This window comes from Dendropsophus ebraccatus, chromosome 11, assembly GCF_027789765.1.
Source record: "Dendropsophus ebraccatus isolate aDenEbr1 chromosome 11, aDenEbr1.pat, whole genome shotgun sequence".
In the NCBI taxonomy this organism is placed as follows: Eukaryota; Metazoa; Chordata; class Amphibia; order Anura; family Hylidae; genus Dendropsophus; species Dendropsophus ebraccatus.
In genome coordinates this window covers 26369781-26381852 of record NC_091464.1, presented here as the reverse complement: position 1 = coordinate 26381852, position 12072 = coordinate 26369781, and the positions used below count along the sequence as shown (strand labels likewise).

General features: G+C 40.8%; 1 protein-coding gene across 1 annotated transcript; it reads left to right on the top strand.

Annotated features, from left to right (window-relative positions):
• Window positions 1-3200: 3200 nt before the first annotated feature.
• Window positions 3201-8064, top strand: LOC138768148 (interferon regulatory factor 6-like). Its single transcript, XM_069946249.1, has 8 exons — window positions 3201-3236; window positions 3455-3631; window positions 4708-4912; window positions 5936-6046; window positions 6370-6516; window positions 6643-7035; window positions 7161-7279; window positions 7489-8064. Exons 1-8 carry the CDS (start codon window positions 3228-3230, stop codon window positions 7789-7791), a joined length of 1464 nt encoding a protein of 487 aa, XP_069802350.1. The 5' UTR covers window positions 3201-3227; the 3' UTR covers window positions 7792-8064.
• Window positions 8065-12072: the final 4008 nt, after the last annotated feature.

The following is a 12072-nucleotide window of genomic DNA, read 5'->3' as shown; positions in this document are numbered from 1 at the left end:
CAATTCACATCCTAACCCAAGTCTATTGAGGTGCAGTGTATATACATGACAGTGCTGTCTCCAGCAGCAGACAGACAGCTCCTGCTTACCCATTTACATACAATGGAGTGTAAGTAATGCTGCCTGCTGTGTGCTCCTATAGTGTCCTGACTCATGCTGTGAGGAATAGAGTGGCTGGCAGGTGTGTCCTATAGCCCTGAACCAAGTGATGTCAGCCATCCCTGAGCCAGGCAGGAAGGGGACACAAGTCATTAGCACAAGAAACACAAGGGGAGGGTCAAAGGCTTAAGGGGTCAGACCAAGGGGCTTCTCACTGCTGTCCCCATTATCATTCACACATTGGTCGCCTACACACCACTAATAGCCGGAGATCATCTGCGTGGAGCCAAGTGGAGGTAAGACACAACTCTGGACGAGTTTCCTGGTTGCATCTTTGTGGGTTTGCTGGGATGGATCCCATATTAACTGATCAGGTACCATACTGCAGGTTTCTCAATATTTTGGACCTATATATTGGCTCAGATCTGTAGTTTTATGTTTCTACCATATTAACTATATATATATGTATATATGTATATAGTTTATACACATGATATAACGCAAGAGTTTCCAGTGTTGGGGATAAAACATTTGATTTTCTTTTATACTTTTTTGTTATATAGTATATACTTTTATACTTTCTTTTGATCTTTCTTATCATTTCTAGCACTTTAACGTTTGGAGTTTATGTTGTTTTTACAGTCTGGTGACGGAAAGTAAGAGCATTAATATCATGTAGGTAGACCAGAGTTTTGTTCACCGTGGAAAAAAACAATAATTCTTGTGTTTTCACTGGTTAGTCGTAGAATCTTTTAATTTATCTTTGTATGGAGTTGCTTGAGCAGAGATACTCCCAGTAATGTCTTATGCTTTTATGTTGGAGTTAGATCTTGTTTGTATATTGTGGCATGTACTGATGAGTAGGAATTTTCCCCTTTGTCTTTAGAAGGTTTAAAGTTTGGAGAGCCCCATTTCCGAGACCCACTGTTAGGGCCTTAGTACATGGGACGATGATCCTGCGGAAAATTGTTATATTGTTTGAATCAAACGATAATCGTCCTGTGAATTTGCAGGCAGCGTTCGAAAAATCGTTTGTGTGTCGTTGATCGTTCATTTAGATCTGACACTAAAATCATCGTTAGTCGTTGACTAATTGATCAGTGTAACTGCACTTTGTTCCTCCTTTTGCTGGGATCAGATGGAGTAAACGATCGTAGTAACGATGGTAACTAACGACTATCGTTCTGTGTAATATGGTAAACGATTTCAGGTTAACGATAAACGATCTCATTTGCGATCATTGGTTGGTCAGACTGGCCGTATGAGATCCTCGGCACAAAGCAAAAGACAAAGAGTCCAAGACTTTTCATTCCCGAACTATCATTCACTAATCCCTATCTGATGAAAGTTTCAGACATTTCAGATGATGGCTCTGTGACCAACCAGATAAAACAATTGTTGTTGGATTTCACTTGATGAACAATCATTTTAGATTTGTCTGTGTTCATTGACTTTAAGCCTAGGTGTATAGGGAGCTCCAGACTGGATGGATATGGTGTGTGTTAGTTTAAAGAGACAATTCACACAGAGAAAGGACTCTAGTGTATAGTGAATGTAAAGGACTACAGACAGAAGGAATTACTGCTACCGGTGCCTTATATATAACCTTATGACTGTGTAATTGAATTAAAAACATTTGAAGCTATTACTTTCATGAGCTCTTTTTAAATTTAAGGGGTACTCTGAAAAAAAAAGTTTTTAAATCAACTGGTGCAAGAAAGTTTTACAGATTTGTAAATTACTTCCTTTAAAAAAATGTAATCCTTCCAGTACTTATCAGCTACTGTATGTCCTGCAGGAAGTGGGATTTACTTTCCGATCTGACACAGTGCTATCTGCTGCCTCCTCTGTCGGTGTCGGGAACTGCCTAGAGAAGGAGAGGTTTTCTATGGGTATTTGCTGCTGATCTGGACAGTTCCTGACATGCACAGAGATGGCAGCAGAGAGCAATGTGTCAGACTGAAAAGAATACACCACTTCCTGGAGGACATACAGCAGCTGATAAGTACTAAAAGACTTGAATTTGAATTTAAATAGAAGTATTTTATATGTTATGGGTTTACATTCGATATAGCTTTGTTTCAGAATCTAAACAATGAAATGACCTGGCCTAATAAGTCAGGTGGTTTCCTTGTATAACATTATGTGAATAAAATGTAATAATATTATAAAAATCGAAAAATCTTCAATAAAAGACACAATCCGCATACAAGACATTTGAACTATTTCTGGATAAAGAATAGGCCCACTTTTTCTAATCTTTTCCCTTCATAAATATTTGACACATTCACTAAATGCCTGATAGGTGTGGGCCCCACCTCTGTAACCTCAACTATTGGGACAGTGGGGGCATACAAGACAATAAGGTGGTGACAGCCTCTTCACTGAAGTCAACAAGATTTGGTCAGCTGTTGCTGGGACTCAGAAAGACTTCCTGTTAACTTCAACTTGATCAGGGGTGGTTGACACAAATGAACTGCACATATGGGTTTAGGCGCACATAAGTTAATTCCAGTATGTTCACAGATTATACCAACCATCCATTTTACAGGAGAATCTATGACAGCCAATATGACAGCCAATACATTACATTTTGTGACTAATTTTGTGGTAATATTAAAGAGATTCTGTCAGTAGTATTATGCTGTCCTATCTCAGGGTAGCACAAACTAGTGACAGAGAAGCTGAACAGAATGATGTATCACTTACATTGTTCTGTGCAGCTGATCCAGAGATCTCCTCCTGAATAACATGGACAATAAGTGTTCCTCTCTATTATGTGCATGAGCCAAGTAGTCCTCAAGATTCATGAGAATCAGAAAGCTCCGCCCACCAGCTGCTGATTGGCAGTTATCTATCCATGCTGTGTATAGCCAGTCAACTGTCAATCAGCAGCTGGAGGGTGGGGGGAGGGATGTGGCAAAAATCCTATTCTCCTGCATATTAGGAGAACAGCTCAACAGAATGATGGAAGTAATACACTGATCTGTTAAGCACTAGTTTATCCTGCCCTCATTTAAGGCAGTATAATCCTAGAGACAGATGAAGTGAATGTGTGTCTGGTATTTAATGGCTTGTTGTTTTAGACCTCTTTCATGGGTGAGAAGTCATCTAATGTCCTGGAATCCATGACCCAGGTAATATTTATTCAGTGACAAAGGTTAAAAGGCAGCAGTAAATTATGGAGCTACAACAGCTAATAAGCTAGAATTAATCAGGTAGAGGTAAACCTTATCTCATATAATCTCGTCTTCGTTGACCTTGATTGTTTTGCTGGAGGAATTCTGACTAGGCAGTCAGTAAACAGAAGGCTCGCTTCTCACCAAACATCTTATCGTTGGTTTTATTGTTACAGAAAATGGTTCTGCAACCTCGTCGTGTTCGTCTAAAGCCGTGGCTGGTGGCCCAGGTGAATAGCGGATTGTATCCTGGTCTTGTATGGTTGGACAGGGAGGCCAAGAGATTTCAAATCCCGTGGAAGCATGCAACACGTCACAGTCCTCAGCATGAAGAGGAGAACACTATCTTCAAGGTAAGGAACATTCCTAATACAGAAGCCGAGGCCCAATGCAGGGGGTGGGGGTAGGGATGGGGGTACAGAGGTCAGACCCCCCCTTGTGATCTCCTACTTTTCCCCTATCCTGTGGATTTGGGAAAAGTTGATTTTGTCATAAATATCCCTTTAAGCTGGTTGTACATAATAAAGTGTCTGAACCCACTGATTGTCATTGAGAAAGTATTAAATGCATTAAATGGTGATCGACTTGCAGTCAGACTTTTACAGCATGTTTACAGAAGGATAAACCTCATTTAACGTGAAGGGCGGAGCCGTCCTCTTCCATACTTCTACACTTGATGTTTACCCAGACGTTATTCATTGCTTGTTCTCCTAATCTTTGTTTACCTGATGAAAGGGCACGGTGGGATAAAGAAAGTGTCTACCGCACCTGCCCCCAGACATACAATTGTACAAATGTAATCTGCACTTTGGGAACAAAAAGAAAATCAAAGCAGTGACGATTGTTTCAATGGCGTACGGTGATGCCAATAAGTCACATTATCTGACTTGAAACAATGTAAACTGTTTTTATCTGATTCAAATTTAGAAAGGTTATCACCTTATCTGTGGGGCTGTTAAGCCCATAGGTACAGGTCATAGCCACTGCAACATGTACGCAACTGTGCCTGGAAGGAAGAGGCTTCAGCACTCATCCCTTTCGTGAGCTGATCGGTGGGAGTACCTAGGGTCAGCCCCCCAGTAATCTAGTATTGTTTGCCTTTCTTAAAGACAGGAGGATGGTGTGCCAAGCATGACTCAATGCCACCATCTTCCCGCATCCATGAGGGAATACCAGCATTGGCGTGACCTGCTGAAAGTTCTTGTTTTTAGCGCTATATAGTATCACACAGGACTGAGGAGAACAGTGTCTTAACACTTTCCCCTATTAGGTCCAGGCGGTGGTGGGTGCGACCATGAAGACCTGGTTGTCTTTGATATCTGATGGCTATGGTAAATGGGTTACCCTTTAAGAATAATTGCTATAAAGATCTTAATATTTTACTGTTTGATTTCTATATTGTACTATAGTCACAGATTTATCTTTACAGGCCTGGGCTGTGGAGACAGGCAAGTATCATGAAGGATTGGACGATCCCGATCCAGCCAAGTGGAAGGCTCAAATGCGCTGCGCTCTTAACAAGAGTCGGGAGTTTAAACTCATCTATGATGGCACAAAAGAAGTTCCCATGAATCCAATCAAAATTTATGAGGTCTGTGACTTACCTCAGTCTCAGGGATCCATCATTAACCCAGGTGAGAATAAAAGAAAGAAAGTTAGAATCAAATTGTATTTTTTATAGTGTAGAAAATTGTGGTATGGTGCCAAGTTATCATAAAAGCTGAAGGGATGTTGCATTTACAGTATTTGTCTGGCGTGTTAAAAATCTCTAAACTGTAAATTCTATATAAATTTCCTGCCCCCTTCATGATTCATGACATTGGAGGAAACCACACATAGTAGCCACTTGCCTACTTTTTTTTGTGTACTATCCAGGTCAAAGGGATACTAGTTTTAATAAAGAAGAGACAACAATAACAATATGTGGAGGCTTAAAGGCCGTTCCTGCTCAACTGGGAATTCTGGGAGGAAAGGATATACAAATAGCTCTCACACTACTTAGGCAAAGTGATGTCCCTTCAAGTGAGTGTTTTACTCCATCTAGGAGTCTTAGAAGATTGACTAGGGATCTATGCCAAGCCAAAAATCTCTCCAAAAGGAAAGATGGATGCTTGGCTTGGTTTAGATCCCCTGTCAATGTTCTAAGACTCCTAGATGGAGTGAAACACTGGCTTAAAGGGACACCACTTAGCCTAAGTGGTGTGAGAGCTATTTGCATATCCTTTCTTCACTTGTATAACATTTATACACAAGAGATTTTGGAAGACTGAAAAGGTGGCTTAGATGATTCTTGGATCACCACCAGTGTAATGGATGCTGAATGGAAACAGATCAGCCATCTTGGATTTTGTTTGGGGCTTTTTTAAGTGAAGTTTGTGGAGAGTTGTTCCTGCAACAGATGCTTGTCTCCTCAATAGAACCCTGGGTCAATACAGAGAGCAATGGGCAATTTATCGTTTCAATTTATGATGTCATCATTCAAAAAAACAAACGTCATGGATCAATTAGACGTTGGTTACCAGAAATCAGTCATGTATGGCCTGCTATAAAGAAGAAAAAAAAAGTTGCCAAATTTTAGGTACTACAAGATGGAACTACTAGATGTTTTATTGGATAGTGCAAATGCCATCTCTGATGTCTGTTCTGTTCTATTAAAGGTTCAACTGGATCCTCGACATGGGACGATGATGAATATGAAGAGGAAGATATAAGCCAATCTAGACTTCATGTCCCTATTCAAGAGCCGTTTAGTGGGTTAACTATTAATGGTATGTGTATGTTACTGTTTCTTGGTAAAAGCTATATAGATGTAAAGACTCTGTGTTATTAGACTTTCATGTACTGTCCATAGTAGGAGTTATGTAGACACCATATAGTCTCTAATATATAAATATGGTTATACTGTAGATGGCAAGACTCTAGAGTTTATGTACTCAAGTTTATCGATCCTTTGTATATTTGGGTTAAAAATTGTTGATTAATTAAGTTTGGGCTAAGACTACTTGATCAGCACTGCCTATAGGCTCATGATATAAGTATATATCATTATTAATATGTATTTAAATAGTGAAAAATAAACTTGATATTTCAGATACCCCTATGGCCCCTGCCACCATTGGAAGTTGTACGCCAGAGCCAAATTGGCCAAAATCAGAGCCACAAGATATGGAGGTCCCACAGACCCCAGGAGCCATGGAATTTTTCAATGCCCCTGAGTTGTGGATTAATTCTTTGCCAAGTAAGTATACATTTTGTATAGTTTTTTTTTTCTTTGTTTTTTTTTTTAGCAAATTTAATTTCTGATGGTGGAAACCATCACTGTGATATCCTGATTAAGTTTTAATCTAGTTTCTTTCTTTTACAGTGACAGATTTAGAAATCCAGTTTTTGTACAGAGGGAAAGAGATGGGCCAGACAGTGAATGTTAGTAACCCTCAAGGCTGCCGACTATTCTATGGAGATCTGGGTCCAATGCCCAATCAGGAAGAGCTCTTTGGTCCCATAAGTCTTGAGCAGGTTCGGTTCCCTGGTCCAGATCAAATAGTCAATGAGCGGCAGAGATTGTACACCAGCCGCCTCCTAGATGTCATGGACAGAGGCCTTATCTTAGAAGTGAGCGGACATGCCATCTATGCCATAAGACTATGCCAGTGTAGAGTATACTGGACAGGACCCTGCTCTCCTACTCCTAATGCTCCAAATTTGATCGAGAGACAGAAGAGAGTTAAACTTTTTTGTTTGGAGACATTTTTAAGTGGTAAGTTTATTATATTTTTCTTTTCAAAGTTTGGAATAAAATATTAATATGGCATATGTGACTTTTAGTTATTCTTGCTAAATTGGTGAGACCCACTCATCTATTATTTTATTTACCCAAAACAGAACTTATGACAAGTCAAAGAGGAGTTGGAGCTAAGCAGCCGCCGTATGAAATCAACTTGTGTTTCGGAGAGGAGTGGCCTGACGGTAAACCAAAGGAGCGCAAACTTATCATTGTTCAGGTGAGTAGAACTTTATAGAACATAGCGTTACAGATTACCACGGTACTCTTAGTACTTCACCACCTAGACTGGTTCTTTAGTATATAAAGCCAGACAAAGACAAGTTTCCTAAGGAAGGGCATTAGAAGTTAGCAAGGTAGTACTAAAGAACTCCTAGTACTAGTGTATGATATGTATATTTTAATAATCATATATATTTTTTCCTTTAGATTATTCCAGTGGTGGCCCGGATCATCCTGGAGATGTTTTCTGGAGATGTTACTCGCTCCTTTGAAAGTGGGAGTGTTTGCTTGCAGATTTCTGTTCCTGATATCAAAGACAACATTGTTGCCCAACTCAAACAGCTTTACCGCTATATGCATAACCACCAGGGTCCCGATGGCTGGCCAGCTATGGAACTAAACATGCCACCACCAGATCTGCAACAAGGAACTTTGCAGGCACCAAATCTGCAGCCACCAAACCTTCATATGGCTACAAGCTCAGTGATATCATGTGGAAATAACTTGTAGGACCTGAGAAGAATGAGTGTTCTCTTTTGCGACTGGACTATTTGGACTAAAGTTCGCTGACTTTAATTTGTGGCTTGAAAATGTATGGAGAAGATATGGGAGTCTTTGGATGAATGTGGCCACATTGTGTCTTCTGGTTTTTTGTTTTTTTTGCACAAGTCACTTAGAGTACTTAAAGGGGTATTCCATTATAACAAAATGTTTTATATGTTGCTGGGGTTGGTGTAAGAAGTATAATAATATTAATAATACAAAATTACTAACCTAGCTCAATCTCCCCACAGCCAACGTCTAACGTCCTTCCAGTTCCCCACCCTTCATTGCTTCTCCCTGTTTCCAAGACTAATGGTGCGTTTACACAGAGAGATTTATCTGACAGATTTCTGAAGTCAAAGCAAGGAACAGACTATAAACAGGGTGCAGGTCATAAAGGAAAGACTGAGATTCCCTGTCTTTTCAAGTCCATTCCTGACTTTGGCTTCCAAAATTGGTCAGATAAATCTGCCTGTGTAAACGCACCATAAGAGCCCTATTACACGGAGCGATAATCTGCCAAATAGGGCTAATTCGGTCCATTATTGGTCTGTGTAATAGAGACAACAATCAGCTGATGGATACGATCATTGGCCATTGTGTCTTTTAATCCTCACCTAAAATCCTTGGCCGCTGACCTTGACTGTAATGTATACAGTTTAGGGCAAGGGCTGCAAGGACATCGCTAACGATTGTTAAACGAGTCCCGATCTAGAAGATCGGCACTCTTTTACATAACTGATCCACTGCGGCCAATGATGGGCTGAGTTAGCAGCTTCTGCTCCAATGTCTCTTCTTGGAAGCAGTGGGAAATGATAAGCAGCTGAAGATGACCGGAAGGATGCTGGAAAAAAAGCTGTGGGGACTGATTTAAAATGGTATTTTTGTATGGAAAAATGTTCAATATGTTGCTTGGGCTGATGTCACCTCAAAAATAGACTAGATGACAGGGCAGGACTGGCCGTCTTGGCCAATCACTGGCTGCAGTGGTGTCTACTCTTGGTCTAAGTGCATAGTTCCTGCTGAGAGATTTTGTCTCAGAAGTAGGGAGAATGGGTGAGGGGTCCGTAAGTATGCTAGAATGGGGCCTCGGGGGAATCAAATGTATTCAAAATTTATATACATGTGTAGTTCTCCCAATAGTAAGCATCAAAATGTATGTATATTATCACAAATGCCATGAGAAAGCTGGAATTTCTGTGGCATAAGTAACTATAATCACTCTACAGATTTTAGCCGCCACGTAGCAGTCAATGCTTATTTATTCTTTTAAGGTGGTATAACTAGTGTTGAGTGGACCTGTCAAACTGTCCTGGTTCAGCAATGTCCTCTGAACCTGAATGCTCAGCATTTGACTCCCTGTGGCTGCAGAAGTTGGATGCCGCCCTATGGCTGCCAGGAAAACATGGATACAGCCTGTGGCCTATGGCTGTATCCAAGTTTTTCAGGACTCCCTAGGGCGGCAGCCATCTGTGTAAAATCTGAAATAAAGTAGACTCTTTGTCATTACATTGACTGTTGTCAGTACCAGCTTGGCTGCATAATAGGCCTTTGTAAAAATTACTTCCTAAAGTACTCAATTTTTACTCGCCTTTTCATTCTTTTATTTTGTAAAAAGTAAACTTTCTTATTAATAACTCAGATGTGTGAGTTTACATTTTTATTCACACTGCTTCATTGGTACAGAAATTAATAGAAAGTTATAATTGGGTGACAACACTATGGCTATGACAGTTCCCATATTAATTTAATATAATTAATTTAATCAGCTTAGTTTGTGGTTTACTAGTCCTCATGCTTAAGGCCCTATTCCACCAACAGATCTGACGACAGATTATCTGCCAAAGATTTTAAGCCAAACCCAGGAATAGAATATAAACAGAGAACAGGTCGTAAAGGAAAGACTGGATTTCTCCTCTTTTCAAATCCACTCCTGGGTTTGGCAGATAATCTGTTGTCAGATCTGATGGAGGAATAGGGCCTTTAGGTATTGCTGCTTGGTTGGAGAGGAACTGTCAGCAGGGAAACAGGGGTATACATAAACTTATGGCTAAATAGGGCTTCACATCAGGGTTTTGGCATACCTTTTTTTTCAATCTCCATAGTGCTTTTTAGCTGCAAGATACAAGCCTTTTTGTTAATATGTTAAAGGGGTTGTCCGGCGATAAAAAATTATTCACAGAATAACACACATTACAAAGTTATACAACTTTGTAATGTATGTTATGTCTGTGAATGGCCCCCTTCCCCGTGTCCCACCACCCCCACCCGTGTACCCGGAAGTGTGGTGCACTATACATTACCTGTCACGTGCCGACCACGGTCTCCGATCCTCAGCAGTGACGTCTTCTTCGGGAGGCGAGCGGATCTTCCCGAGTGCCGGCCGCCCTCTGCAGCGTCATCCGAAGCTCAGCCGCGATTGGCTGAGCATAACTGTGCTCAGCCAATCGCGGCTGAGCGGCTGATGACGCGGCCACGTCATCAGCTGCTCAGCCGCGATTGGCTGAGCACAGTTATGCTCAGCCAATCGCGGCTGAGCTTCGGATGACGCTGCAGAGGGCGGCCGGCACTCGGGAAGATCCGCTGGCCTCCCGAAGAAGACGTCACTGCTGAGGATCGGAGACCGTGGACGACACGAGATGCGGTGAGTATAATGCACCACACTTCCGGGTCTAGCGTGGGTGGGGGGAAACACGGGGAAGGGGGCCATTCACAGACATAACATACATTACAAAGTTGTATAACTTTGTAATGTGTGTTATTCTGTGAATAATTTTTTATCGCCGGACAACCCCTTTAATGAGGCTCAAAAGCCCAGGGGGTGTTTGTCATCATGGCTAAAGCCCAGCCTATTTTATTTTTATCTAGTGGCTGAAAGTTGGTACAGAAACAGTGAACATATTAACAAAAAAGGTTTACATGTCGGCACCGGAAAGGACAATGGAAATTAACCCCTTCAATATCAAAGGTCATTGATGCACATATTTCAAGGTAACACTGAAGCAGTGCTTTAAATTTATTTCTCTTCACATTCTAAGAGCCGTAACTCTTTTAAACTGTTTGGGGGCCCTTTTATTGCGCCATGATCTATAGTTTTAGTGGTTTCATATTTCATATTGGTGTAGATGGAAATTCTTGATTGCTTTTCATACATTTTCATTTTTAACATCTTTTTATTTGTAAATGGGAAAAGGGGGGTGATTTCAACTTTTAGTGGTGGAGAGGCCTTTTAAATATTTAAATATAAACATTTTAAATATTTTCTTTTTACACTATAAATTTCCCTAGGGTGCTTTTGTAGGCAACCACTGGATTGAATAATAGTGGGCAGGGCTATGCTATTGCATATCAGTGTTCAGTGAGATCGGCCTTCTGCTAGTAGAGTTTGCCTGATGCAGACTAGAAGTAGAATGCCGATCAGAGAACACAGAGGTAAGAAACCGATCTCCAGTTTTTTAGGGACACTCATCACCCCCCTCCCCCAAAGTCCCAGGAGCTGCTCCAGTCACTGACACACTTAAACACTGTGATTGCTATAGATCACTGCGTTTAGGGGGTTAATGGCGGGCCGCGGACATCAATGAGATTGCTGGCGTCCATCATTGTTCCAGTTACTTAGTGTGACTAGAAGCATGATGACCAGTCCTGTCTAGTCATGGGCTTAAATACAACCACTCTAAACTAAAATTTAAAATCTGCCCAATCTGGGAAGTACTGGCCCCATTTATATTTCTCAGTTTTTCATATACAATGAATTATAGGGGAGCTTTCCCACAGTTGGACATATGTGGGCGAACATAAAGGGGCACTAAAGGTGGCAGTATTGGTGGGTTAAGTAGCATATGTGGCAATTACTATATGTGTGAACTATTGATATAGCATGGGGGGTCTAAGGGCCCTATTACACGGGACGATTATTGTGCGAAAAATCATTATATTGTTCGAATTTAAACGATAATCCCAATTGCAGGCAACTATTGAAAAATCGTTCATATGTCGTTGATCGTTGATTTAGTTCTGATCCTAAAATTATCGCTAATCGTTCGCTTTAACTCCACATTCGTTCGCTCAAGTTCCGCATTTTTCACTAATTGTTCAGTGTAATTGCACATTGTTCATCGTTGTGCTGGGATCAGAAGGAATAAACGATTATAGTAACGATCCGATCGTGACTAACGGCCATCGTTCTGTGTAATATGGTGGACAATTTCAGGTTAATGATAAACAAATTAGTTTGCAATCATTTAT